Source organism: Anthonomus grandis, chromosome 15 (assembly GCF_022605725.1).
Source record: "Anthonomus grandis grandis chromosome 15, icAntGran1.3, whole genome shotgun sequence".
NCBI classification, from domain to species: Eukaryota; Metazoa; Arthropoda; class Insecta; order Coleoptera; family Curculionidae; genus Anthonomus; species Anthonomus grandis.
This window is the reverse complement of record NC_065560.1, coordinates 4,814,641-4,841,774: the sequence shown is the minus strand read 5'-3', so window position 1 is coordinate 4,841,774 and position 27,134 is coordinate 4,814,641. Positions and strand designations below refer to the sequence as shown.

At 32.2% G+C, this 27,134-nt stretch overlaps 1 protein-coding gene and 1 long non-coding RNA gene across 6 annotated transcripts in view; one reads left to right on the top strand and one right to left on the bottom strand.

Annotated features, from left to right (window-relative positions):
* LOC126744953 (condensin complex subunit 3) overlaps nt 1-27,134 on the top strand; it is a 39,451-nt gene that overhangs the window by 3,259 nt on the left and 9,058 nt on the right. For 4 of the 5 annotated variants that reach the window (XM_050452569.1, XM_050452565.1, XM_050452568.1 and 1 more), the window contains exons 2-18: nt 3,017-3,253; nt 3,313-3,447; nt 3,509-3,755; nt 7,158-7,693; nt 13,122-13,337; nt 13,488-13,768; nt 17,346-17,478; nt 17,533-17,790; nt 17,849-17,966; nt 18,128-18,184; nt 18,419-18,618; nt 20,596-20,766; nt 21,168-21,475; nt 22,621-22,784; nt 22,843-23,040; nt 23,099-23,221; nt 24,923-25,060. In XM_050452569.1, coding sequence (XP_050308526.1) covers nt 3,017-3,253; nt 3,313-3,447; nt 3,509-3,755; nt 7,158-7,693; nt 13,122-13,337; nt 13,488-13,768; nt 17,346-17,478; nt 17,533-17,790; nt 17,849-17,966; nt 18,128-18,184; nt 18,419-18,618; nt 20,596-20,766; nt 21,168-21,475; nt 22,621-22,784; nt 22,843-23,040; nt 23,099-23,221; nt 24,923-25,060 — 3,520 coding nt within the window. The remainder of the gene's footprint in view (nt 1-3,016; nt 3,254-3,312; nt 3,448-3,508; nt 3,756-7,157; nt 7,694-13,121; nt 13,338-13,487; nt 13,769-17,345; nt 17,479-17,532; nt 17,791-17,848; nt 17,967-18,127; nt 18,185-18,418; nt 18,619-20,595; nt 20,767-21,167; nt 21,476-22,620; nt 22,785-22,842; nt 23,041-23,098; nt 23,222-24,922; nt 25,061-27,134) is intronic. The other variant, XM_050452567.1, reaches the window with a different exon arrangement.
* LOC126744974 (uncharacterized) lies at nt 8,952-10,232 on the bottom strand. Its single transcript, XR_007663382.1, has 4 exons — nt 10,002-10,232; nt 9,577-9,939; nt 9,416-9,523; nt 8,952-9,357 (listed from the first exon to the last, which is right to left on the bottom strand). It is a non-coding gene; the product is annotated as an uncharacterized LOC126744974 (long non-coding RNA).

Below are 27,134 nucleotides of genomic sequence, written 5' to 3'. Positions count from 1 at the left end.
TACTACTCTTGCCTTGTTAAATTTGTACAACATTTTTTTAGCTGTTTTTAATAATATATTTAGAGCATATTTATATTTACTTTAATTTAAAAGTATGATGTTAAGGATTTCATCTACACTCAAAAAAACATAATAAAATTCCGAATTGTATTGGAAGAACTTATTTATTTATTATTTTCTTAACAAAAAATTTCATCTATAACTATAGGATAAAAAAATGCAAAAAATCTCTAATAACCCTTTATTTATCATAATTATTGGCATCAATCCATATTCTACATTCACAAATATATTTGGTATTAGGTATTTAAATAATATATACTAGAATATGAATAATACATGATAATACAACATATAAGAGAACAGTGATAAATTTAATAAGCATTAATATCTATAAAGACTAATCATCAATATAATTTTAGTAAATTAATTTATTGCATATTTGAATCTTACCATTATATAAACCACTAAAAAGTTCTTTATTCTTTCTGTATATCTAAATGTTCCATAGAACGTCTTATTCCAGAAGATTCTCCTTCCATATTGTCCTCTCCCTTTGCTTTTTCAGTGTCGTCCATGGTCATATCAATAATATTTTCTTCACGACCTACCTGCCCTTTAGTATCATTTTTAAGAATTTCCAAAATAATTATGCACCGCCTTGGCTCTTCTTCACAACGTCCATGTCTTTGATGAGAGTGCTTCATCTTCTTACTAAATTTCCCTCTGTGATGGTGTGACCTACCTTTTCTGCTGCATCGACCATGTTTCATTTTTCCTTCCTCTTGTTGCCCGTGTGGATGCCAAGAACAGGCCTCTTCTTCACTAGATGAACTTGATTCTTCAGTTATCTTACCTTGGCCATCTTTTGTTTCCTCCTTCTTGTTAATAAAGTCCTTTAAAATCCTAGTAAGTTCTTCAACAGCCTTTTCATCCTTCATAATTAAATGATGCCTATCAGGGTGATCATGGTAATGTCCAGGAAATCCATGATGATGCCTCCAGTGGTGCCTTCCATGCCAAAACTCTTCCATATGGGGCGGCGCAGGTCTACCATACCCACCTCTTCTATCAAACGGGTGAAATCCGTAAAAATTGCAATGATTCATTGTTTAATTGCAAGTTTTGACGTTACGCGAAATACGAATATTATAGCAGACTGAATAACGATCCGCTCTCTTGATACTGTTTTATACTCTGACCTTGAATTTATTTTTGTTATGGAAAGGGTGTACTTGTCAGAACAAAGGATTACACAATATTGCACGAAATTAGGCAAATATATGTTTTCCCTTAATTTTTATCAAGTTTTATTGATTAAAGTGAATTGCATATTTATGTTCTACGTATTATATTACTTAAATAGTTCACTATTTTTATTAAATAATTGCTGTATAGTAACTAATGAAAATGATTGTATATAGTATAGTATACCTCTAACTGTCTCAAATCTAAATTTTAACGTCAGCTTTATACCAAATTTTATTATGGTTTCAATTGAGGCAACCCGAGATGTTCTGAACCATTTTTTGTTTTAGTTAGTGGAACAAATTTTTTATTTATTAATGATGGGATACCTCATTAAGTTCTACAAGCTAATTTAAAGTTATCCAAGATAAGCATCATAAGTAGTAATCCAAAAACCCAACACTATAATATATAAACTTAAAAGATTCAAACATTAAAACTAAATAGCAGAATTGACCAATTGCTTCTTAAATAAATTCACTCACAGGCCAAATACTTCAATGTTGCGACTATTTATGAGTTTAGAGTAACGATTTATGGGAGAATTTTGACCATAGTTTCTACTTTTACTCCTATCTGGTAAATTTAAGTTTATGCACTCCAGTGAGCTGCTACAATCTATGTAACCATAAATTAGCTTATGTACGAACATCATACCCGATATATTCCGCCTACGTTCCAACGTAACCAGACGTAAACGACTTTCAATTAATGCATAATCATGATCAGCAATAAACGAACCCATCCTAAATGTGCAAAATCTTAACAATTTATGCTGAACTCTTTCCATAGTCAAGTTGTGTACTGCATGATAAGGTTACCAAACTATGTAGGCACATTCAAGCTTAGAAGCTTAATTTGTCAATATCTCCATTTCATCAATAATTACTCTGTAAAAAATATAAATCGTAATTGTTTTTCTAAGAGGTTTTCCAAAAAGTGAAAGAATTTATTTTGATAGTTTATCAAGAATTATTCTAGGTTCTTATATAGGTCTCTTCAGCTCATTTTTTAGAAGCCATTTGGTACATCCTGATTTCCCACATGTTTGAAACTTTCAACACTTTTTCCTATTAAGAGTGCATGCAAAACCAATATAGAAAATTACAGAGAAGCCTTCTTGCTTTCCATTTTTCCAAAATTCGTGATCATTCAATCTTGATGACGGATGAAATTTTTAATACCTTTAGATCATATATTGCTCCTAAACAACATGGATTTTTACAAGGGCAGATCAATAACTACAGATCAAGAATTTTTAAATAGTAAGATTGAGGAAGGCTATTTGATTAATAAAAAAAACTTTCATCAATAGCATAATACACGGGTCATACCTGAATTTGGTAAAATCATATTTAAATAACCATATACAACAAGTTAAAATGAGTGGAGCAACAATAATGGTTATGTAGTACTACTATGTTTCGTTATTTTTTCTATGTTTTGGGTGGGGTTTCTAAGTTTTAAATAAATAAATGGGATGCAGTCAGTGCGGAGTGTTTCTGCTAATTCTCAGGACATTGAGCCGAGTATAATGAGACATACTGATTTATTTAGATAAATATTACTATCCTCCAAATAGGTAACTACATGCAAGACTACATAAATTGCCTAGAAAAATATATACCTATTAACAGAAAAAAACAATATTATGAAATATTTTGTAATAAGTGGAATTTTGGTACATAAAAACTAATAAAATTGATAAGGACAACAGAACCAACTGCATATTTCTTCTACCTAAGGAACCTTTTTTTAAACATTTCAGAATAATTATGACGTGTTTCTTGAAACCTTTCTTCAACATGTTGAAGGAACCATACAGAGTGACTTTAAAAATCCCTACGTTAGGAACGTTTTGGAGTTCATGGCGATGTTTGTTAGTACATTGGCAAGCGCAAATGCCAAAGAACTAAATAAAGATGACGCAACTAAGGATAGTGATACAGGATCTGAAACGGAAATCCATCCCTTTCTGGGGGCCGTTGTCAAGAGGGTTATTCAGGTATTCTATAGTGTTGTGGCGGTAACGAGAGCAAAAGGTTTATGTGTTTTGAATTTTAGTATCGTTCACATAAAGACTGGGTATGTCGCTATAATACATGTATGTTTTTATCTATGACGTTACAACACACCGATGGGGAACTGGACGATAATATTATCGAGCTGATCCAAGAAGCTATGTTAGAATGTATACAGGTAACCGTGAATTAATATCCAAATTGGACGTTTTTATTGTTTTTTTTTTTAATGCAATTAGGATCCCAAACCTCTGGTAAGGTTGGAAGCAGTACGCGCCCTACATAGAATACAAGATACCAGCAATCCTTATTGCCCAGTTATTGCGGCTATTTCAAAAAGATTGACCGATTCTAACCCAAAGGTGCGAAAAGACGCGGTTAAATATATCGCTCCCACGGCCAAAACTGTCGTGTATATCAAAGACACCGTTTTTGATAAGGACCCGGGGGTGAGATGTAATGCTTTTACACATGTGGCTAACTTGTGTAAGTAAAATCCATTGACTTATAACCAAGTATAGACCAAACTAATCAGTCACCGAAATTTAGGGAGTCTGAATTTGCCTGTAATACCAATTTTGTATTGTTTATATTTCGTTAATGTCTTACAACAAGCACAGGACACAAACTCACAACAAAGAATACATGTAAAAAAATTGTTTGACTCAAATTATTCTTTATCTCTTAACCCAAACAAAACAATAAACTTACAATTTTCTTTAAAAAAACAAGTATCAAGTAATGAACACAAGGAACAGTCTTATTCCAAAGCCCTATTCTCGAACGTATTTGCCACCTTTTCCAATCTTGACATTAAAGGCAGCTAAGATCAATCTGAATTTACCTATCAATTTATCTGATTTATCTGCCATCGGGACATATTTGAATGATATGTCCCGATAGCATTGAATTACATTGAATTTGCAACTCAATATATTTATTATTGTGGTTGTCGCTGTTACCTGAAAAGTATATTGTACCATTGGTTGTGGGGTATGCTTTACTGTTTGGTCATTATGTGTCACTAATTCCTAAGATATCTATATTTATTCCAATGTCAATTTCTTGCACAACCTTATTTATTTTTCCTGCTTGATATAATCTCCGAACGTTCCATGTGCCTAGTTTGATATTTCTTCTGGTATTAATCATATTTTTGTTTTGATCTGCGTAGATGTTTAGCGTATGCTAACGGCCAAAGAAGCTCTAGAATTTTTTCTTAGGATATTTTTTACAATGATAGTCATCCCGAGGCTTTCCACATACACATGCTGTTGATTGCTCTTCATATTATATTTCATACTGCCACACCTTGCCCCCCAATTTATCAGAATTTTAAATTCAGAGATTTAAAATTTGAGGTAGTCTCAGACTCAAATTTTAAATCTCTTAGTCTCTTAAATCTCTTAAATCTCTTTAAACTCGGAGAGAATCTGACTCTGTAGACTCAGATTCTCTCCATAAGATCATCCTGAAGGATCTTAAGATGGTAAAAAGGTGGTGTGACTCTAATTTACTTACATTAAGTCCAACAAAAACTAATTTGCTATGTTTTAAATGTAAGATGTTTCGATAGATGGTGATCCAATTCAGATTAACCCTGATAGCAAATTTCTTGGAATTTTCATAGACAAAGATCTCATATAAATCTTCTTGCCAAAAAGCTAACCTCTGGTTGTTATGCTGTCAGAATCAGTGTACAAGAACTGAGTACAGAGATAAGTACAGAGAAAGGTTCATGGTCAGGAGTGCTCGGTACCCAAGCAGGAATCAGATGATTTTGCCCCTTCCTCGACCTACTTCAGCTTTAACAAAAAAATCAATTTTTTACGACAGTATTTCTATCTTTAATCATCTGCCTATCATTATTAAAAACTTAACTTCGCCTAGGATTTTCAAAAAACATTTAAAGAGATTGCTTGCTGCTAAGACCTATTACTCTGTTGAAGAATTTTTTAATGATATACTTTAAGTGACTGATTATATATATCAGATCAATGGTTATGTTTTTGTATGTATGTTCGTATTTTATATTTGTGTCTTAAATATTTCTTTTTTAATTTTAAATTTTATACTTGTAGTTTGTAAGTTTTAATTTTTCTAGCTTTGTTAAAAACATTTTAATGTTATAACAATAAAGCAATATTTCACTTTGAATATTTTATGACTATAAAAGGTGTTTTTGAACAAATCAACAATTACATTAGTGCCATTAAAAGATCTATGAATTTATCTCTATCTCTATCTACTCTGTTGCAGGACCCTGTATGTACAGTAGTGGCCAAAAGTAGATAGACAAAGTATTATTTTCATATAATTGTTTAAAGATTTACCTACAGGTCCCCTAGATTTTAAGTTATTGTTATTTGTAAGGCAGTCTATAAAAAGATACCAATACATTGCAGTTAAATATTTTGCTACTTACTATATCAGATGGTCACAAGTAGATAGACAAAAACAATTTTGGAATTATTTTTTTGTCTAGATATTTATAAAATCAAATGAGTATAGCATTGCTTCTCTTTAACTCAAGGTGCAACATGCCACGCGGAATTAGATTCTCTCTTGATTTTAGACAACGCATTATTAATGCATATCTCGCGGGTGATCGTCAAATTGATATTGCTCGTAGATTTGATGTTAAAAGAAAAGCTATTTGGGCAATTATCAAAAGATATGAAAGGACAGGATCATTAGAGCTGTACGCAAATTAAAACAAATTAGCCAGAATAACCCTTTCATGACTTCTCGTCAAATTCAGATAGAATTACAGGCTCTAGGGATTTGTAATGTGTCCTTAAGGACTGTAAGACGAAGGTTGGTAGAAGAGAATCTATTTGCACGTAGGCCAGCAAAAAAACCATTGCTTTCAAAAAAGAATCGCTTAGTCCGATTGGAATTTGCCCTTCAGCATATACACTGGACAAAGCATGAATGAAAACGTGTTTGCTGGAGCGACGAATCGAAGTTTAATTTGTTTAATTCCGATGGAATTCAATATGTTAGACGTCCTTCTGGCCAGCGTTTGAATCCCAAGTACACAAAACCCACAGTTAAGCATGGAGGTGGATCAGTGATGGTTTGGGGTTGCTTCTCAGGTTATGGAATGGGCCCGTTACATCGCATAGAGGGCATAATGGACAGGTTTATGTACAAGGATATTCGCAGAGATGTTATGTTGCCCTATGTCGAAGACAATTCACCATTGAGATTCCAATTCCAGCAAGATAATGACCCGAAGCATTCCTCCAAAATTATGAAGCAATTTTTCGAAGAAGAAAAAATACCAGTTTTAAAATGGCCATCCCAGTCACCCGATCTTAATCCCATCGAAAATTTATGGGAAATTGTAGATCGTGATATTAGGGATACAAACTATTCAAATAAAGGTGAATTATTCGAACGGTTGCGACAGAAATGGAAAAATATTGGTTTTAAACTCATAGACAATCTTATTGAATCAATGCCACGTAGATGTAATAGACAATAATGGGTATTTTACAAAATACTAATATTGTAGATGGTTTAGTTTGTAATTAAAAAAAAAATACTTCGAAAAAAAAAGAGTTTTGGTTATTTTTTAAATTTGTCTACTACTTTTGCCCAGCGTATATTTAGTTATTTCTTATTATTTACCAAATTAGGTGATTGTTTCTAAAGAAAGTTTTATTATTTTTATACATATTTATGTTCCCCATAATATCTTTATTATAGAATTTTTATTTCCTTTGATTTTTTTAAAAAACCATTTGTCTATCTACTTTTGGCCATTACTGTATGTATGATTTCGTTTTATGTAAACATGTTGAGTCTATCCTTGGTTATAAGACTATTTTAAAATCCAACCGGTTAAATTTCGTTTAGCTCACGTAAACGTTTCGTTTTCAGCGATGAAGTATTTTAAAATCGCCCATAGACAGGAAATATTGTGGGCGGGTTTCGCGGAAGTAAATCCCGTTGCGAAAAAAAAATTTAAAGAATATTTATTGCCGAAATGGTTGACCAGCTCGGGAGGGTGCTACATAAACATGCTGCAGGCGATCAAACTATACGCCGAGGAGAAAGACATTAAATACACCGAGGAGTTGAGTCAAAAAATCGTCGAGGCATTTTTTGAAACGAAACCGATAACCGAATTAATACGGGCGCTTTCGTTGAACGAGAACAAATTGATACCGGAGGATGACGTCAGGAGCGAACTCGTTTTATATTGGAACATGCTGGTGAAACATTTGAGGAAATCCGATAAAATGGAGGAGTATTTGGGCGAGGTTTTGCCCGAATTGACGCCGTTTTGTCATTACATCGATCGCTTGATCGTGAATAAATATTCGAAACTGGGAGACGATTGGGAAAAAGTGAACTTTCAGTATTTGCTTTATCATTTATTTGATATGGCTGCCGGATATGATTTATCAGAAGAGGTGAGTCAGTTATCATTTTTATAAAGCTTATGCGCTTTTTTAATATACGGAGTTGTCTTCAAATTTTATGTTTAAAGAAGACCTCAAAGCTCAAATTTGAAATAAAATATAATTAATAACAATATACAGGGTTATTCAAGACATACGACACGGAATATTATGGCTAAAGTACGGGGTAAAAAGAAATTGGGATTATCAGAGGCGTCCCAGAAGTATCTTGCAGAAATATATTAAAATCTACTGTTTTATACAGGACCATCGCAAATTAGGTTTAAATTATTACAGTTTTTACAAGGCAATAAGTTGACTAATTTTATTGGGACACCCTTAAGTTTAAACATAATATTTCATGGTAGGCGATAACAAATTGACATGTCTATTATTTTCTTGTAATTTTTTTATTGTTTAACTAATTTATGGCAGGTAAACAAGTTTAAATAGTTACGGCTTTTAAGATACAATGACGAAGGCGTTTTTCGCATATAATTTGACAAAGTACGCGATAAAAACACTATTTCCAGAAGATCCAAACTCTATTGAGAAAATGAAACGATGATATAGAAAATAGGATACATTAATTTCCGCACCCATGCGGGCCAATCACGGCGCTTTGTCTGTGATTGGCTCAGATAATTAAGGCGCGTATTTCAAATCTGATTATAAGAGGAATTATGGTATTTGAGAAAAATAAACATATGGAACACTTTACTTACGTTAATAAAGAAGTTGTTTATTTTCAGCAAATGACGGAAAATAGTTTTGTTACATGATCTTATTAATTTTGCTTAACTTCGCTCAATTAAAATTTAGTATAAAAAATTGATAATTTTATTAAATAGTCTAAAAAGAACACTTGTTATTATTTTATCTAGTAATCCATTATATTATTTAACTTTTTTTATTTTAAGATAAAAAAGTTTAGAAAGGTATTATTTTATTATATACCTATTACACTTTTTTCTCTCGTGTGATTCATACATCAGATGCGATTGAATACTATGATAATGACCCATAATAAAGAAAAACATTTCTTGTATTCTCTTTCAACAATGAAAAAAGACTAATATTTATCAGGATCTGAGACTATTAAATATGAATAAAACAACCAGATATTTGAATAAAGTAGGTGTATTCATAATGCTGATACAGAATATTCAAAATTTATTATATCAACCTTATCTATTAAGCAATCTACTAATATAGAACATAGTTGCTCAAAGGGTTCTACTTACAAAAGTTGCAAACAAATACCAATAAATATGAAACAAACACTAATATATTATTTAATTATAACAAATATATTTTATAAGTATTCTTCACCATAAGCCAACGAATTACATGACTACAAAATATAGCCAACGCCACTTAGGTACAATACCAGAATACTCATGAAAGGAATGTCATGCAATAATAAAATAGTTATAAACATTTTGTTATAAATAAATTTATTTAGGTTATTTGTTGGGATAATACTGCTGCTTTTCTATTTTTATCTTTTTTACTCATCACCATTTCTTTTTTCTTTACTGTCTGCATAAAATTCCAAAATCACCCATAAACTTTTCTAAATCATGTTCACCCAATTCACCACCATAATTACGTTATGAATAATTACGATTTTGTTAGCCTTTTGTGGGTTTCAAAAAATCTCACTTAAATCAGTCCTGAAAAATGTCATATAAATCTTTTATTTTAATAATTATTAAGCAAATAAATACCTACCATTTACCAACATTTTAAGTATTATTCTTGATAGACAAAGTCCTTGAATGCAAATGCTTCCTTTAGACTTTAAATTCCGTTGCAAACATGTACTGACATATCCTAAAACTAAAAAACTAGAAAAATTACCAACTTATATTATTATAAAATTAACTAGGTACCTTTTGAATTACTTGTATTGTATTACAATTATAGTAAATACATTCTTATCCATTGGCAGATTTCTTTCTTTGGTGAACAGCATAATCTACCTCTCTGTTTTCCTTCAAACTCTGCCAAATTCCTAAAATTTAAAACAGATTATTTAATATGTTTATTATGAATACTATGAAAAGTGTCTTATTAAAGAATCTTAGAATGTAAAGTTTGTTATCATGTTTTTGTCCAGCCAAAAGGGGCAAATAATATGTTTCCTCTCTTTTTCACTATGTTTTTTATTATGTATATCCCTCATACGATGCCGATACAAAGTTGAAGTAGAAGAAAGTTACTTTCCACAATCTGCACATATTAATTTATTATCCCTAAAAAATATATAGGTTAAATAAAATTTTACAAAGGTACTTTTAATTTTAAAAGCACTTACGTGTTTATTTATATCCATGTTCACCAAATAAAGGTGTAGTAAATTAATGTAAATATAAAGTGGCGTTTTGAATTTACAAGGCAACAAGATAATATTAAGTAATAATAATTACTCTTGGTCGCACAAATTGTAAATAAACAACAAAACGGTTCAAAAACTCAGAGCTGAAAATTGAAAATGAGGTTAGCAAACCACATCAACAGTACCGCTGATTATTTCGACGATGCCGACCGACAAAATCCGAAGGCGTGATTTTATTGGTCCGCATGGGTGCGGAAATTAATGTATCCTATAGAAAATAGGTGGAAAAGTCGAACTCTCTATTATACATCCCTATCTCAGTGTAAAAATTAGAATAAGATGAAAATGAAATGATGTTTTTCGGGTATAATTAGACACGTTACGGGGGAAAAACGCTATTTTTAAGCGATCCAAATACCATTGAGAAATTGAAACCATATTACGGGAAAATCGAACTCTCATTTATATTTCCCTATCTCAGTGTAAAAATTAGAAGATAATGGCAATAAAATGATGTTTTTCGTCTCTAATTTGACGAATTACGCAATAAAAACATTATTTCCAGGCGATCCAAACACTATTAAAAAAGTAAAGCAATCATCTGGAATCGTACTCAACGAGTACGTGTCAATAACAATTACACCTCTTTTATTCTTGCGATATACTTCTGATCTTCCTTTAGTCGTAAAGAGCTCTGAGATGTACTCAGTTAATTCATAATTTCGATCCAGATGACATAGAACAGGCTTCTGAAAGTATAAATAGAGGCCTAAACTTAACCTTGCGCTACTCGAAAGAACACAATCCTAATATTAACGCCAATAAGACTAAGGCCTGGTTGTACAATGGGCGATCAACAACAGTTCATAAAGATCTCCAGTTCAGCGGAATTAATCCGTTGTACAATGTTGGTTCAAACGATAACCTGCGGTTCATCTTGAAAGTCCAATTTGGAGCGTTCAAAGGGAGTTCAAGCAAATTTTTGAGATTAAATTAGTATTTAGTATATCATTTTGATATTTTTTATTTATGTAAATACAGCCGCCTTTCAATAATTATTGTGTTTGGTAAGGTGCTAATTTATTAGTTACTAGATACCCTAGATTTAGTTTACAAACCATAAATATAAAAATGGATCCTATTTGGGAAGATATTACGGATAACGAAAATTTTCTGGAATTAGTAAATAAAATTTTACACCCTAGATCATCACAGGTGTACAGGGATAGACTGGATCATTTGGAATGTTAAAGAATTTAAGGCTAGATTTAGGTTGGACAAGCAAGCTGTAAGATTCATAGTAGATAGAATTTCTGAAGAAATTTCATCTGTTACAGACAAGTATGATGATTTGTATTAGTTCAATTACACTATTTATAGACTTTAAAAATACTTTTAAATCTTAGATAGAATATCGTCAGCATTTTTGCTTTCAATCTGAATTACAATTGATTCTAAAAATTTTACAATATTTAAGATTGAAAATGATTTAAAACAAGTTAAAAAAACTTGCCATAGCATCAGTGTCATATTTTGATGTTAGTTCTGTAAGTTGGTCCCTAATATTTCATGGATATGACTCTCGCTTGCAGTTATTGTTATACATTTTTGCTTGGCCCTTTTTTTATATTCTCATACTTATTTTTTCAAAATGTAACAGTTCTAAGGGGCTCTCCGCTTTCCTTGTACTTTTTTACTAAATTAATAAGAACATTTTCTTCTCTGACAAGGTTTAGCAAGCAGCAAGGCGGCACAAAACACTTTTAAACAAACAACACTTCGGAATTTACGGTATTGTCTGTGTTCAAAAAATACACAGTAATAAATAAATACAAAGTAAATAAATTAATTAATTTTAATGAATAGGTTAGGTTCTTCTTTTCTTTTTCTTCTTTTTTATGTGGCCATTGCATACTTTAAATAGAACCGAGTTTAACTAAACTTGTACTGGAACAACACACGAACCTCTGAACTACGTTCAACGAAGAACTGCAGTTTGGTAGAACTTAAGTTGAACCACTGCTTGTACAACCGGGCCTTAGGTTCAACTTTTTGCCAATAAAAATCGTCGTGCCAACGTTGAAAAAAAATGTATATACAATACATTCAATATGATAATAATCATATTGAATGTCAAGATTCTAGGTTTAACTATTGATTCTTATTGAAGATTCTACGGATAAAATAACCTAGCAGAAACTGCAATGTGTGTAATTTAAGAAAATTTGATCATGTGTCCATGTATATCTATCGATTTCAGTGGCTAAAAATGTCATTTCGTTTTAAGTTTCATTTTCTTACATTTACATATGTATCGACTTTATAAAAACCAAAAGCCAAAATATCTGTTAGAGAAATGCGATTCACGATAGAGATATATGACATAAGACTCTGACCTTGCCACACCATAGCACAGCTCTTTTCTCACGAAGTTATACCTACATTGCCGAAACAATTTAGATTTAGACTTAATTTTTGAATTCTAATATCTCGCTTTAAAAATGATTATAAAACTTTGTTCTTGGAGGAACAATTGCACAATTAGTTTTTTTTCTCTGCGGATTTACAAATGTATTTAATTTTTTTCTCTCTCTCAATTTGTTCTTTGGTTAATTTTTATATTACTGTTACTGCTTGCTTGTCAAAACATTTGTTATTATTATTGGGGTTAAGATATAAAAGTAGCTTTATCTATAATCTTTCGCCTTTTTGGGCAAATGTAATGTAATGTGCATTTGATACCAAATAAAGACGTATTTATTTATTATTTATTTATTATATAGAAAAAGGTTGAAAAGTCGAATTCTCATTTATATATATTGCTGTCTCAGTCTGAGAATTAAAAAAGTATGGGATTTAAGTGATGTTCGTGTATAATTTGACAAATTACGCAAGAAAAACACTATTTTCAGGTGATCCAAAGACTATTTAGTTAATGAATCGATCATATAGAAAAGTTCCGCGTATATTCAACCCTTGGTTGTCTTTGCATCATACAGTAGTCTTAAAATCATTAATAATTCCGTTACATATGTACTAATCCTATATCCATTTTTTTTTTGGCTAATTAGTTATACTTTACTCGTTTTGTTTCTTTAGATGGGTCGACGAACTCTGGATGAGCTAATAAAATCTATATTATCAAAACACAGACTACAATCAAGATTATTAAATAAATTAATTCAGATTGACCGTTTAGTTGCCCGTAATGTCGACACGTTCACAACTGAAATTTGCTCAATTTTATCGGAAATTTGGCAACCGATGACCGTGCAGCCCATTAACGAGAATGAAATTATCCAAAAAAAATACGAGGTGAGTAAGTAGCTTTGTATGGGTCTCAGTAATGCAATATTTTAAATAGTCTTTAGCATCAAACTCGATATGATTCATACATTATGCCTAGTTTAAATTAATAAGTAATGTAAGTTTTTATTTGTCTTAAAATTTGAAATATTTAAACAGATCTCGAACCTAAAAATGCAAATCAACATAATGCAGGAGAACCAGGACCTGGCCGTACAGGAGAAACGTTTCGATGTGGCACACGAATTGACCCCGGAAATAAACAGGCTTAAGTTAAAACTAGAGGAGCTTCAGGAGGATCTGAAGTCGTCGGAACATCCTCCGGCTACTACTCAAAATACGGATGATCCCGAAATACTTTGTTGGTGTCTGGACCTTTTGGCTTCACTGTTGGAACACGGGAATATTAGAATATTGTCGCCCAGCTTGATTTCCTGTCTGTAAGTTTTCAGTTTTTGTTTTTAATCAAAAAGGAATTTTGCGAAAATCGTAATGGTTTTTTAATGGGTTAAAAGAAAGCGGGGACATTTGTTTGAAACGATTTCGATTTTTTCACATGTATCACACTTTTAAATCTACAAAAATATTTCTATAAAAATTTAATTTAGTCAAGTATGTACATATATCAGCAGTTATCATATTTGGAAACAATACAAGGTGTCCCAACAACCGGGTATCCTAGGAAAGTGGTTCGCCCCTATTTTTAATTTTTTTAATTAAAAACATGTAATTTTATAAGTGGGTGTAGCATCCAAATTAGGATTGGCTGACGTATTCAGTTCTTTTCTGGCACTTTTGGTTTAACCGGAAATGATCATAACTTTCTTATTTTAAATGGGACTCCCCAACTTTTTAACTTATTTTGATAGGAAATTACAATCTAAGAAAAATGATACCCCATATGTCAACTTTTGACATCTAGAAAAGTAGTCCTAGAAAAATATAATTGACTCTCTTGTTTTTCCCAGCTTTCCTAGATGCAAAATCGTATTTTCGGCTCTAACCCATTTTTTTCAAATGGAACTAGGGTAGATTTGATTTACCAATATGATTATATATAATAAATAATTAGATTAAAACATGTTTGGTTTACCTAATATTATCAGATTAGCCCTTTAAGATACGACTGGTAAATAATAAAAACCCGACTCCAAAGGTATAAAAAGGATACAAAAATGATTAACGGTAGGTGCAGGTTATAAATTATTAATTATTTATAAATATAGATAGGTACTAAATTTTCCTTTCCTTGATAATCCAACTATTATAATACACTAGTTAAATGACAAGACCTGCGGAGCTTCTTTTAAAAAAGATTTATTTTACTAATAGGACCAACTACGTTACAAAAGGGTTTTTTACTAATTACTATGGTGAACAATTATCACGAACGACGACTCGGCTTTGACACGCGACAAATGTTGCCCGCGGCAATTGAGCGATTGTATTTATATACTACAGTTGCATAGTCAGCCATAAAGGCTGTTCTAGGGATGTTACTCCTCCACCCTCAGATTTTTCAACGTCCTCGTTAAACATCTTCTCGAGCACTTTCACTGGAATTGTCCTGAGAGAACTATGTTTCTTCCACTGGTACAGGACTGTACTTAAGCTAGTTATTACTCTTATACAAACAATTAAAATTACAATATAGTGATTTTGTTTTTGTAAAACAATTCCTTCAAAATTTATTGGCTCTAAGAGGTCGTCTTGAATTTCCTCTGGATTTTCCAGGTGCTTGAAATGAATGGAAAAATTTGTGGGTTTTAACTCACTTCTGAAATTTGTATGGATACATTGTTTATGGATAAAGAGTATTTATGATGATTGACTACTACATCACATTGGCTTTGGATAAGACAACAACCTCTTATGCTTTGTTTTTGGAACTGAAAACAGTTTTCATAAATTATTTCGTCTTTTTTGGTACAAAATAGTAGAGACTTTTTATATGTTATTGTATGTACTTGGTAGTTATTTTAGACATTTACATATTGACAATTACTGGGTAAGTAACAATTATTAACGAGAGGATCCGAGCACAACCACCTCGAATTTACATCTACACAGTTTTGATACCATAAATCATTACAATAGTATTTACTCGGACTCAACAACCTTTTTGATTCATTACTTGGTACAGGATAAACAAAATTTAAGTTACACAGATTTTTCTCAAATATTGGAATTTTAATTGCCAAAAAATTGCCATTTCGTCAATTATTAGCAATCCGGTTTTACAAATAAGAGTTAGTTCTGAAAGATGTTTTATAGACCATAGGGCATTTTTAGGGTAGTGTAAAGTTAAAAAGTCCCAAATTTCGTTTATTTCAGTTGTAGTTAAAATTTCTAGGTCAAGTGTCTGCAAGTGGGCAAAGGAAAAAATTCGCAAAAGTTTTTCTAAAAATTGATTCAAACTGGTTATTTCGATGTGTTGATTTTGGATGGACAATATTAGATTTATTTCATTATTTATAATTGAGAACTCGTTTTTGATCATTTTCGAATTTTCATTCGAACTCAGGTCATTGATTTTATGCATGGCATTAAGTTGATTATGCTTCAAAATTTCTACGTTCTCCGTAATAGTTTGTAAATCCTCATTGTCTAGGTTTCCTGTGACGAATTTGATACCAGTACCAAGGAATTTCATTATTACTTTTATAAACATTAAATTTTGCAAATGCGTCGAAAGTATTGTTTAATAATTTATATAGATGAAGAAACTGCGTTTTTGTGAAATTATTGTTTTGCTTATTCACCATATTTTCTAAAATTAATACGTTACTAAATAGATGTGATAATGTAAACTTAACAGTAGAGATATTAAAAGGAATATAATATGTAGTATGATAATTATTAACTATGAGCGAAAAAGCTATTTCTTCTTTAAAATATCCACTATTGGGCAGGTTGTAGACCTGAAGGGCCTGGTAAGGGGTCATTATTGCTTGGAGGATCAAGTTCGGGAGGAATAACATCATGGTTTATCCACAGAGCTTATATTGCAGCAATTTTCCAGTAAGGGTACCAACGCCTTGTAGAATGTCTGGATGGGATGATCTCGTCTGGTTCAGGAATTGGATGCAACACGTAGCGATCAGATCGCAGCCAATCTGACGGTTCACCAATTTCCACACAGAGAACTGCACAAAACTCTTTTGGTCTTTTGAAAAAAAAATATACTTTCTTTTCACCAAAAATTTTCACAGATTTTGCAGTTCAACTTTTTTTTTTTTTTGATAGTGCACTAAGAACGAAGGTTCACTTTCACACAACGAAAACACGTTAAAGGGCGAAATTGCACTATCCTGTTCGCAGCGCCAGTTAAATGACAAGACCTGCGGAGCTTCTTTTAAAAAAGATTTATTTTACTAATAGGAATGTTGCCCGCGGCAATTGAGCGATTGTATTTATATAGTATAATTGCATAGTCAGCTATAAAGGCTGTTCTAGGGATGTTACTCACTAATAAATTGATAATTAAACTAATATAATACCTGCATATACAAATAGCATATTTTATGGGTAATTCCCAGTGGGACTAATTTTTTCCTTTTAACCTATTTAAAATGTTACGGCTCCCGCGATATACTCGTAAAAGTTCATTGTTAAACGTTAAAAAAATGCACTGTTGTCAGTCCTATTTTTCTTCTTTGTAAATTCAAATAGCATAAAGTAAAAAGTATGCGTAACATAGCTAAAATTGGCAACTCGGTTAAACTCAACTATTGCATTCTTAACATTCTTTTGCCGGCAACAGACTCAATAGATAAATAGTATGTGATTCTTCTTGCAATTAGTTTTTAGTTAGAATTTTTTTCACCAATTTTCTTGGGTCTATGATAGATTTATTGAGTGTTATTTATGAGTTGAATATAATTCCAACAAATAGTTTTCTGTAATACTTGACCAATTTACCTACAAAAAGCACCACATCGGATCATTATTAAAGTTCGTTAGTTTTTTATTAACAACAATGGCCCAACGACTCTTTTAACAATCAAAACTTTTCAGCAATGAATTTCTGCTACCACTCGGACAAAGCTCGATTGTGGACGTACAAATTAAAGCGTTCAAATGCCTGGCGGACTATTGCGTTTTAGATCGAAAACTGGCCGAGGTACATCTAAAAACGCTTGGGCTACCTGTAAGTAACAAAGACAAAAAAATACATTATTTTTATTAACTAATATTGGTTTAGTTAATCGCTTATCGGATCCTTCCGAACTTCAACAAATCAATGGTAATAGACTCCATAAAATCCCTTACCGACCTTCTACGGCTCTACGGCGCGGGTTTCTTCGATAATGACAGTGAGGGCGTATTGTCGCAAAGTTCTGCCGGTAGTAAACGGAAACTGTATAGTCAAACCAATGAGGAAGACCCTAACACCACTAATGGCAACCCTTTGAACACTGAATTCATTATTTCCGTGTGTTTTGAGATGATTGATGATGAAGTAAGAATGAGTTATTGGTTGTTAGGGGAAAATTTTATTGTTTATGTTTTCATTATAGGATGATGATATCAGGGTGACAGCATTAGTACTGATAGGAAAATTAATATTAACAGGTTTTCCTGTGGAACCCATAATGTTAACCAGGCTGGTATTAAAGTGGATTTGTCCTACGACACGTGAGTAGCGTAATATTATGGACTGATATCGTTTCAAAGTGGGCTTGTATTTTTTATCTATGCGTCATTACTGTAGTAATTGTGTTTCAGATTTGCATGAACGTTAACAATTCGAATTATTAAGCATTGAAATTAACTCAACTTTTCGTTTTCTCTTTAAGGTCTGGAAGAGACTAATGTTTCCAATTTTAGAGAAAACAGAAGAATGCAAAGACAGGGTATTCATTATTTGCTTTTTTAACATGTTTTTTTTTTGTACTATATCACTAACGTCGTTGCTGATTTTCGAATATTAGGCAACTGTATGGTTAAAAAGTTCTTTGACAAAAAACTCTTTTCTCAGACTCAATATACTTTAAGTTTGCCCGATATTCAAAAATCTCTTGACACAAAAGGATCATTTCCCTAAGTGGATATTTTAAAATCTGATTATTTATTATTTTTTTTTTTAGAAAAATCCTTCCAATTTAAACTGGGCAACTTGTTCAGCAAATACATTGCCTGGGTACCGAACGCTCGGCAAACAATGGCGCAGTCCATCGTTACGATTTTGACGAGAATCGCGGACGCACCTCGGACGAGCCCGTTGGCCGACATTGACGTCGACGACGTTTTGAGATTCTTGGTGTGCGTTACCGACGACAACAATACGGTATGGTCATATTCGAATTTTCGTCAATGTTCAATGAATACAAAAATCTCATCCATTCCAAAACAAGGAAAACACAAACTCACTGTCTTACAATACAGGATACACGTGTTTCTCTTGAAAAACTTTTAAAAGCCATGAAAAAAGTAGTGCTGTTGTAGTAATGTTATTGCGTTTTTTTTTCACAATTATAACCTAAAAATTATGTAATGTGAAGTTCGTGTATGGCTTTTAAAGTTTTTAGTTTTGTTTTTACTATAATTTTTGATTTGAGGCCGGATGATGCTCTAGCTAAAGCGAAACACGCGTAGCCTGTGATTATATGCTGTAAGACCGTGACTTGGTGTTTTCTTTGTTTTCGTCAATAATGTTTAAAGAAGTTAAAATTATATTTATACAAGAATTACTCTCACTAAAATTTACACAAAAAGAATCAATTAAAGTACTAAATAAATTACAGTTATTCGGGTTTGATCCTTTATCAACATTTTTAAGTTAAAAAATAACATTTTTCAGATAGGCATTGAGTATGTAAAGAATGCTTAGCGAAATAATTAATGGTCCTATGGTTGGAACCTTTGGTGTGACGCTCAAATCACGAGACAGTTTTACCACTAACCAAAACTCTTTATTTTTGCTCTCGACTTATCTCTTATCTATTCTATCACATATTTGAGGTGGAGTAATCGAGTGTAAAGATTAGCTATGTAAATCTTCTCTTCTAGCTAGTCAAATTTTCTCTTATGTACACCGAATCGAATGTGATATACGTATATTCTACAGTTGAATAAATATACCAATAATTTTAATTTAAAATTATTTGTGAATGAATGTATTTGGAACTTAGATAATGAAAAGATGTCTAGAACCAAAAAAAATTGATTTTCCACTTATTTGCGATAAAAACTGGCACAACTACTGCAATTTTCATAGCAATACGCGTTGCTTTCGAGAAATAAAATAGTGTTTTTTCACGTTTTGCTCGAAAACTTTAAGGTTATGTGAGAAAAGTATAGATACAAAAGCTATAGATTTTTTTATCACCTATAATTTTCCTAAAATGCATTTTTTTCTCAGGCAATTATTTTCTGTAAAAAAACTCCGTTTTTATTAACCCTACCCTTGCCCTCTAAAACACTGTAAAAACGAGTGCGGTCAGTATTTTTTTGTAAATGGAAGCTACTATTTTTTATGCCGAATTCAGTCAATTGTTATCCAAGACAGTTAGTCTGTTTTTTTTAGAATTGGTTTAAATATCTATTCCTTAATAAAAGTTTATAGCATGGGGGTCGTTCAATAAGTCCTTACAAGGCAGAAGTGTTAACTAAAAAGCTGTCAATTGAAGTTAGCAACTTTTGTTAGTTCATAACAATGGGGAAAAGTGAGTTTCCAGCGGTGATAAAATTTTTTTTCAAAGACTTAACACCGAAAGAAATCAGTGCTGATATGATTAATGCGTTTAAAATGATAAAATCTATTACTTGGAAAAAGAAAAAAAACGACAACAGGGGCCCAGTCTGCATAGTAATTGCACCGATTTAGGGAGGAAATCGCAGAAAAAATATATGTTTAAAGAGAAAACAATGCGCGTGTTCATTTTCAAAAATTGAAAACAGAATTGAATTTCCAATTGTTAACATCCACCGTATTCACCAGATTTAGTCCCCATGGACGATTTACTTCAAAAGAGAGGTTATTGAGCAAACAAATGCTTATTTTGCAAGGATTTCAAAATCTTGAATTTTGGAAATTTAGAAAAACTGTTGGAAAGGGACTTATTGAACGATCCTCATATACTACTTAAATTCTTTATTTCTCCCTTTAATTATTTAAATGTTTAATTCCTTTTGGTTCTAAATATTGCAATATGTTTTATGTCCTTTTCTTCTTCCAACTATTTTCAAATATGAGCTTAATATGTCTTCTGAATTCATGTTCCAAATGTGTTTTGAGAAAGAAAATAATGTTTTTTTTTTATAGAATCTGGTTCATACAAGTTTGGCTAAGAAATTACTACAAGAGATCTCTATGAAGCCGACAGATAAAACAACGATATATTTCTCGAAAATGCTTAATTTATTGAAGCTTCCCGCCGGCGATACGCCGGACGTGCAAGAGCTTATAACACAGGCAAACAACATTCAAGAAATGGTAAGTATAAAAATTTGATTTTTAATTAGTTCATTTTGAAACGTTCTTTTATTCCTCAAATATTTAACTTACTCCTCACTGCTAAACAATGTGATGCTAGATTTTCACAATTAACAATATATCGAAACACACTTTTCCAATAATGAGGTTGTTTTGCAGGAATCCTTTTCAGATCCTCAAATAATTCACTTACTCCTCACTACTTAACAATTTGGTGCTAGATTTTTACAAGTAACAATATATCCAAACACATGTTTCCAATAATGAGGTTGTTTTGCAGGAATCCTTTTCAGATCCTCAAATATTTAACTTACTTCACACTGCTAAACAATGTGATGCCAGATTTTCACAATTAACAATATATTCAAACACATTTTTCCAATAATGAGGTTGTTTTGCAGGAATCCTTGGAAAAGGTGCCGAAAAAACAACTGTCAAAGTTCGTAATGAGACTCTTGGGGCAAAAAGCGGATTCGACCACCGCATCGGTAAACATAACCTTGACCACGGCGAATACGACCCAAAATGCCACAATCGTAACCCAAGGTGAGGATGTGGGGATGTCGAGGCGCCTCAGTTCGGTGATTGAAGAGGATTCGACCGAAAACGAGGAGGACGGTGGTCCGGTGGTAGAAAAGCATGCGGAAGAGACGGTGCCTTCGAAAAAGAGGAGGATCGATCTCAGCAGCGATCTTAATAGAACCAACAGGTAAAATTTGGTTTTAAGAAATATCGCTTTTGTTAGAAAAGAAATAAATGCACCGTATTTAATATCAATTTAAGTATTGGCATGGTTTATTTTGTAGGGGATTCAATAAAAAAAGTACTTTATAGGATAGGATTAATTTTTCTTTTCAAGTCAAGCTCTTTGCACTCTACTGTTAAAAAAAATTATCTGTTTTATCTGCATAATAATATTCAAATTTAAAATTTTTTTATTTGTCTTCAAGATACATAGTATATAATATATAGAGTTATAGTTACAACAAAATAATAATAGAAGAAAATATGACAAATAAGGACGAAGTGTGTGAAGTAGCCCGCTCTGTATAATATTTTTACAAGTAATATAAAAAAAGTACATTGCACTATAATAAAACTACTAATTCATGTAGTAAATCTCATCTTTACCGCAGGCATAGTGCCTACAGCTTTTAAATGCGCTGTTTTAACTCCCATATATAAAAAAGGAGCAAGATCAGATATTTCCAACTACAGACCCATTAGTGTTATTACAACTTTTACAAAAATTTTTGAAAAATGCCTTAAAGTCAGACTCTATGACTTTATTATCAGATCAAAAATATAAAGCTGTCTTTCTCGATTTATCCAAGGCATTTGACACTGTGCCTCACACCCAGCTGCTTAAGACTCTTGAGAAGTTTGGTGTCAGGGGTGTAGTGTTGAATGTTTTTGAAAGTTATTTATTATAAGAGATCTCAAATTGTTAAAATAAATAATATTTATGGTGATCCTTTGAATGTCTTTATGGGTATACCACGGGGCACAGTGCTTGGCCCATTATTGTTTATTTGCTATATAAATTCATTACTGGATCTAGATATTAATGACATGTCAATTTCCTTTGCAGATGATATAGTACTGTATTTTACTGGTTCATCATGTAATTCATTAAGAAGCAAAATTGTTATTGGTCTAAGTAAAGTAAAAACATGGCTAAATTCTCGTAAATGATCACTTAATCTTGCTAAAACAATTTATGTTGCTTTTTCTCTTAAAAGCCACAATACAACAATATATGATGTGTCACATACTAAATACTTGGGCAAAATTACCCCAAGTGCCTTATAAAATATTTAACCTACTTTGACTCTATCATGCGTTTATTTTTAGTGAAATTTCCTTAAATGCTGCGTCATCTACAAATATTCCCGCCGTATCTAGAAAACCAAACGAAAACATAGATACTATATCAAAAGACGACTCTGACTCCGATATAGTACCTGACAGTCAAGATACCCAATCAATACCCAAACCTGGTGCAATACAAATTGAAGGTAAACAAATAAACGACAATAATATATCATGTTGCATGGAAAATTATTAATATCTTAGGTAAAAATAATAACAATAACAACATAGAAAAAGTGAGCCAAACCGCGACTCGAGTTAAGAGAACGTTAAGAAGTAAAACCTCGTTGAGTTCGTGGAGTTCGGACAACAACAGTATCGCGACGAATTCCCCGCCAACTGACAATGAAAACGGTAAAAGAAAAGCCCCAATGGACAGGGCTCGGAGACTTATCAGCAAAAGTACGAACAATTTTCAAGAAAACTTTTAAGACACTGAGTATTAAAATTAAATTTTCAGAACCTTTAAAACAAAGTGACAAGAGACCGCAAGAGTTAAAAAAACAACGAAACGGTTCTTTAAGATGGGACGAGTCCAGTTCGGAATCGTTGGACCGTACTCCTGAAAGAAGAAGTTTACGAGGTAAGTGATAAATCGTGCAGGGTGAGGATATTTCCCAATCTACCTAATTAATAATTATTTCCAGTTTTTTTTTCTAATAGAACACTCTGTATGTAATAGTTTTAGTTAAAATTGTGATACTTCCTTATTTGAATATTGAGTAACTCCGCCATTTTTCAGCCGATTTGGACAAAAAGATTTATTTGGGATATCTCTATCGACATGAGAAATTGGTAAACAACGAATCGGTAAATCTCAAAAAAGAACTTCGTATTAATACAATTTGTATAAAATACTGTTTCGATCTAACGTGAACAACTTGCCATTTTTGGCTATTTAATAAGATCTGATTCTGAACTTTCTGGAATTTAAAACAGCATATTGATCTATAATAATATTAGAGAAAATATTAGTCATGTCTGACCAGGGAATTTAAGATTTTGCCTCTTTAATATCATAAATAGTTTTACCATTTTGATGCAAATTCCTCCTGTTTCCTTCAGTTTCCTGAGGCAGAAGTTAGAGACACCAGACAATTCTTTACTCAAAAGTGCCATTCATTGCAAATTTGGTCAGAATACGATATCGATTAAATGACCCCGACCTATCCATTCATTCGACACACAAAAAGTGGCCCTTTTTCGGGATTTTCGCATAGTATTTGACAACGTTTCAGACGTAATGCCAGCAATTACTGCTTTTACAATAACTTTTAGTTCTTTAATACTATTCGGTTTGTAAGTATACACTTTTTTACTCTTCAAGTCGTTCCACAGAAAAAAGTCCGGTGCCGTCAAATCCGGAGAACGAGGAGGCGAGTCGAAGTTAAACGATTGTTTTCAATATACAGCGAAACAATTCTAACGCGTTCTTTCTGTTAGAAGATTAAAACTAACTTACAAATGATCTTATATACTAATGATGTACCTAATTGAGCGGAAAAGGCAATGAAGCGTAGCCGACTAACTAAACTATATAATTGACTATAAGGGATTGGACCTTTATCCCTATTAAGAATGTTTTTTTGATTTTTGAATATTGCTTAACTTTCGTATTCGTATGCATATAATTTTTCTATTGTTATAAACTGGTTTAAGTAATTTTAAGTTGTATATCCCTGCAAAGTGACCAGTATTTAAAACATGTTCAGCCACACTTGACTTTTCAACTCTGCCATATTTTACATGAGCTACATGTTCTTTAAGTCTGGCATTAATTGGTCTCCTGATTTGTCCCCGGTACTTTTTTCCAGACTTTTTATTGGTCTTTATTTTAATTTTTTGGGTTTTCTAAACCATTCTTAGACCTAAGTCTTTGAAAACCTTATCAAGGCCTCTGGTAAAGATAGGGTCATATGGTATTGCAACAAAAGTTTGCTTATTTTCATCTTTTTAAAATGTGGTATAGTTTTTAAGATTAACTTTAAACCTAGGCCTTCTAATCAGCTTATCAATAATATTATCGTCATAACCATTGACCCCAGCAATTATTTTAATTGTTGCTTTTTCTTTGTTAAATCTGTTACTGTTTAGAGGAAATGAGACCAAACGATGTACCAAGAAATGCATGCTAGCCATTTTATGTCGAAAACAATGGTTAGAGTCACTGTTATGTCATTTTATTATGGCTATCAGGGAAAATAAAGTAGAATAGCAAAATTTGCTAGACAAGTAGTTGTAGTTTTTATTAATTTAATTTTTTTTTTAATATTAATTTTTATAGTTTTACTTCCAACGAGCAAGGGTAACTCTTCGGAGAAAAGTTCCTTGTCGGGAAATAGCACAAGCAGTCAAGAATTGCCTGAGAGAGTAAATGGACCTCGACGAAAAAACGCGATAAATGGAAAAAAGACAGCACCTAGTAAGTACATTATCAATAGAAAAAAGTTAGTTTTTAGAACATATGTAGTTTAAAAAGGGTGTCTTACCAGCAGAACATTTTTATTTCATTTATATCAATCGTCTTTTGTTAACGATTTTACATAAAACGTATTTTGAAGCCATTTTATTTCGCAAGAATAAGAGGAGGGGACATTATTATCGATTTTGTGATGATTAGGTTGAAATCTTTCGATTAAAGTTAATCTTATATTAATGTCTACTACGGACTATGTATTTAAATATTTTAACCTTAAACTTCAAGAAAATCAAGGTTTTGTGCTTTAAACACTTGAGGATTTAGCAATTGGAGACCTTACAATCGGCCAACATGATACCTCTAAATTATGAGGATGTTAAAATTTGAACGACACATTTTAAGTTTGGCAAAAAGGGGTTGGAAACTCTGGAGTTTGGATCACGAGTCGATTAGACGGCTTAATTTTTCCTAATTGAAGCACGCTTTCAAGTATGGTCTTATCCATCAACTGTTAATCCTACAAACACATGCCGTTTATTATTTATGTACGGTCCAACTCAAGAAATTATGCAAGCCCTTTTTTCGATCACAAGTCTACATAATTGGAAGTTACTAGCAATTTGGTCAAATATCTACTAAAAAATGTATCTTCTATGAGGGCTTTAAGATATATAATCATCTCCCACATAGATTCTAAGAGAAAAGATCAGACTTTTGACTTTAATAATTAGTACTAATAAAAGTTATCTCGATAAACTCTTCTTAACTCCAATTACTGGGCCATGGGTCTTTTCCAGAATAATGAACTATTTAGTGGAACATATTGATGAATGCAGTGTATTTCTTCTTATATAGGGTCTACCAATAAGAATGATATAAGTTTAAATTGCTAAAAAATAAAAACGAATTGGTTAATTTCTATGATTGATGTTTCGTGTTGTAGTTTATTATGTAACATTATGTTTTAAACAAAATATCATTAAGATGTCCACCTCGGCTACGGCGGCAGACGTTTAGACGATGAACCCACTTTTCAATCACTTTTTTTAACAAGTTGGGCTGAATTTCGCGAATAAACCTAGTTATGTTAACTTTCAACTCATTGATGGTTTGAGGATTGTTAGAATACACCTTCGACTTCACATATCCCCAAAGAAAAAAGTCCAGGGGATTAAGATCACAGGACCTTGGTGGCCAGTTGATATTGCCATGTCGCGAAATTATTCGATGTATAAAACGCTTTCCAGTCGGCAGAAGGCCGTCCACGATGGCCGAAATCTTCTCTAAGAGCACGATAACAGGCTCTAACCGATTGCGCATTTTCGTAATACCTTTTCACGATAAGCTATACGTTGCTCTTGACTTAAACGATTCATGATGAAATGTCAAAGTATACTTAACACAACTGACGCTTGATACGCGTTTTGACACATACTATTTTGCGTACATGGCCCACTAAACTTCTATCACTTCTATTGGTAGACCCATTACTAAACCACTATCCCAATAAAGAAAAAAATATAGGTACGATTTTTGTTATATGCTCCATTTCCCTGCCAAATCTTAATTGGTTTAAAATTTGTCTTGGCATTGCTCTTATCTGATTGCTAAATTTATGATTGATGCATTTTTAAGTTCGAAATAACGCTCACATTATTTTATTAATAGACGTATAGGGGCCCAGTGTATGGTTCCTCGCCTACCTATCCATATTTATACCTATTATTTAAAACATTTACAACAGGCATTATATTGTGCGGTGGAGCTCCATCTTGGCGGCATATTATTTGGGCATATTGACGAATTGGTATCTCTAAGAAATCTTATATCAATTATATAGCATTTATAAATTCCATGTATCTCTCAGCAGTTAAAATTCCGTCGTAAAAAAATGAGATCAATAACTTGCTTTGAATTGTACTTCCTAACTTAATACAATACTTACAGGCACCATTTCCTAAAGTGACAGATATTCATTGTTTGCATTATATTACAACTACCTTAAAAAAATAACAAAATATCTAATTCTTCCTTTTCTTCTTTGCAAACATCTTCTAAGCCTGAATCCTCTTTCTAC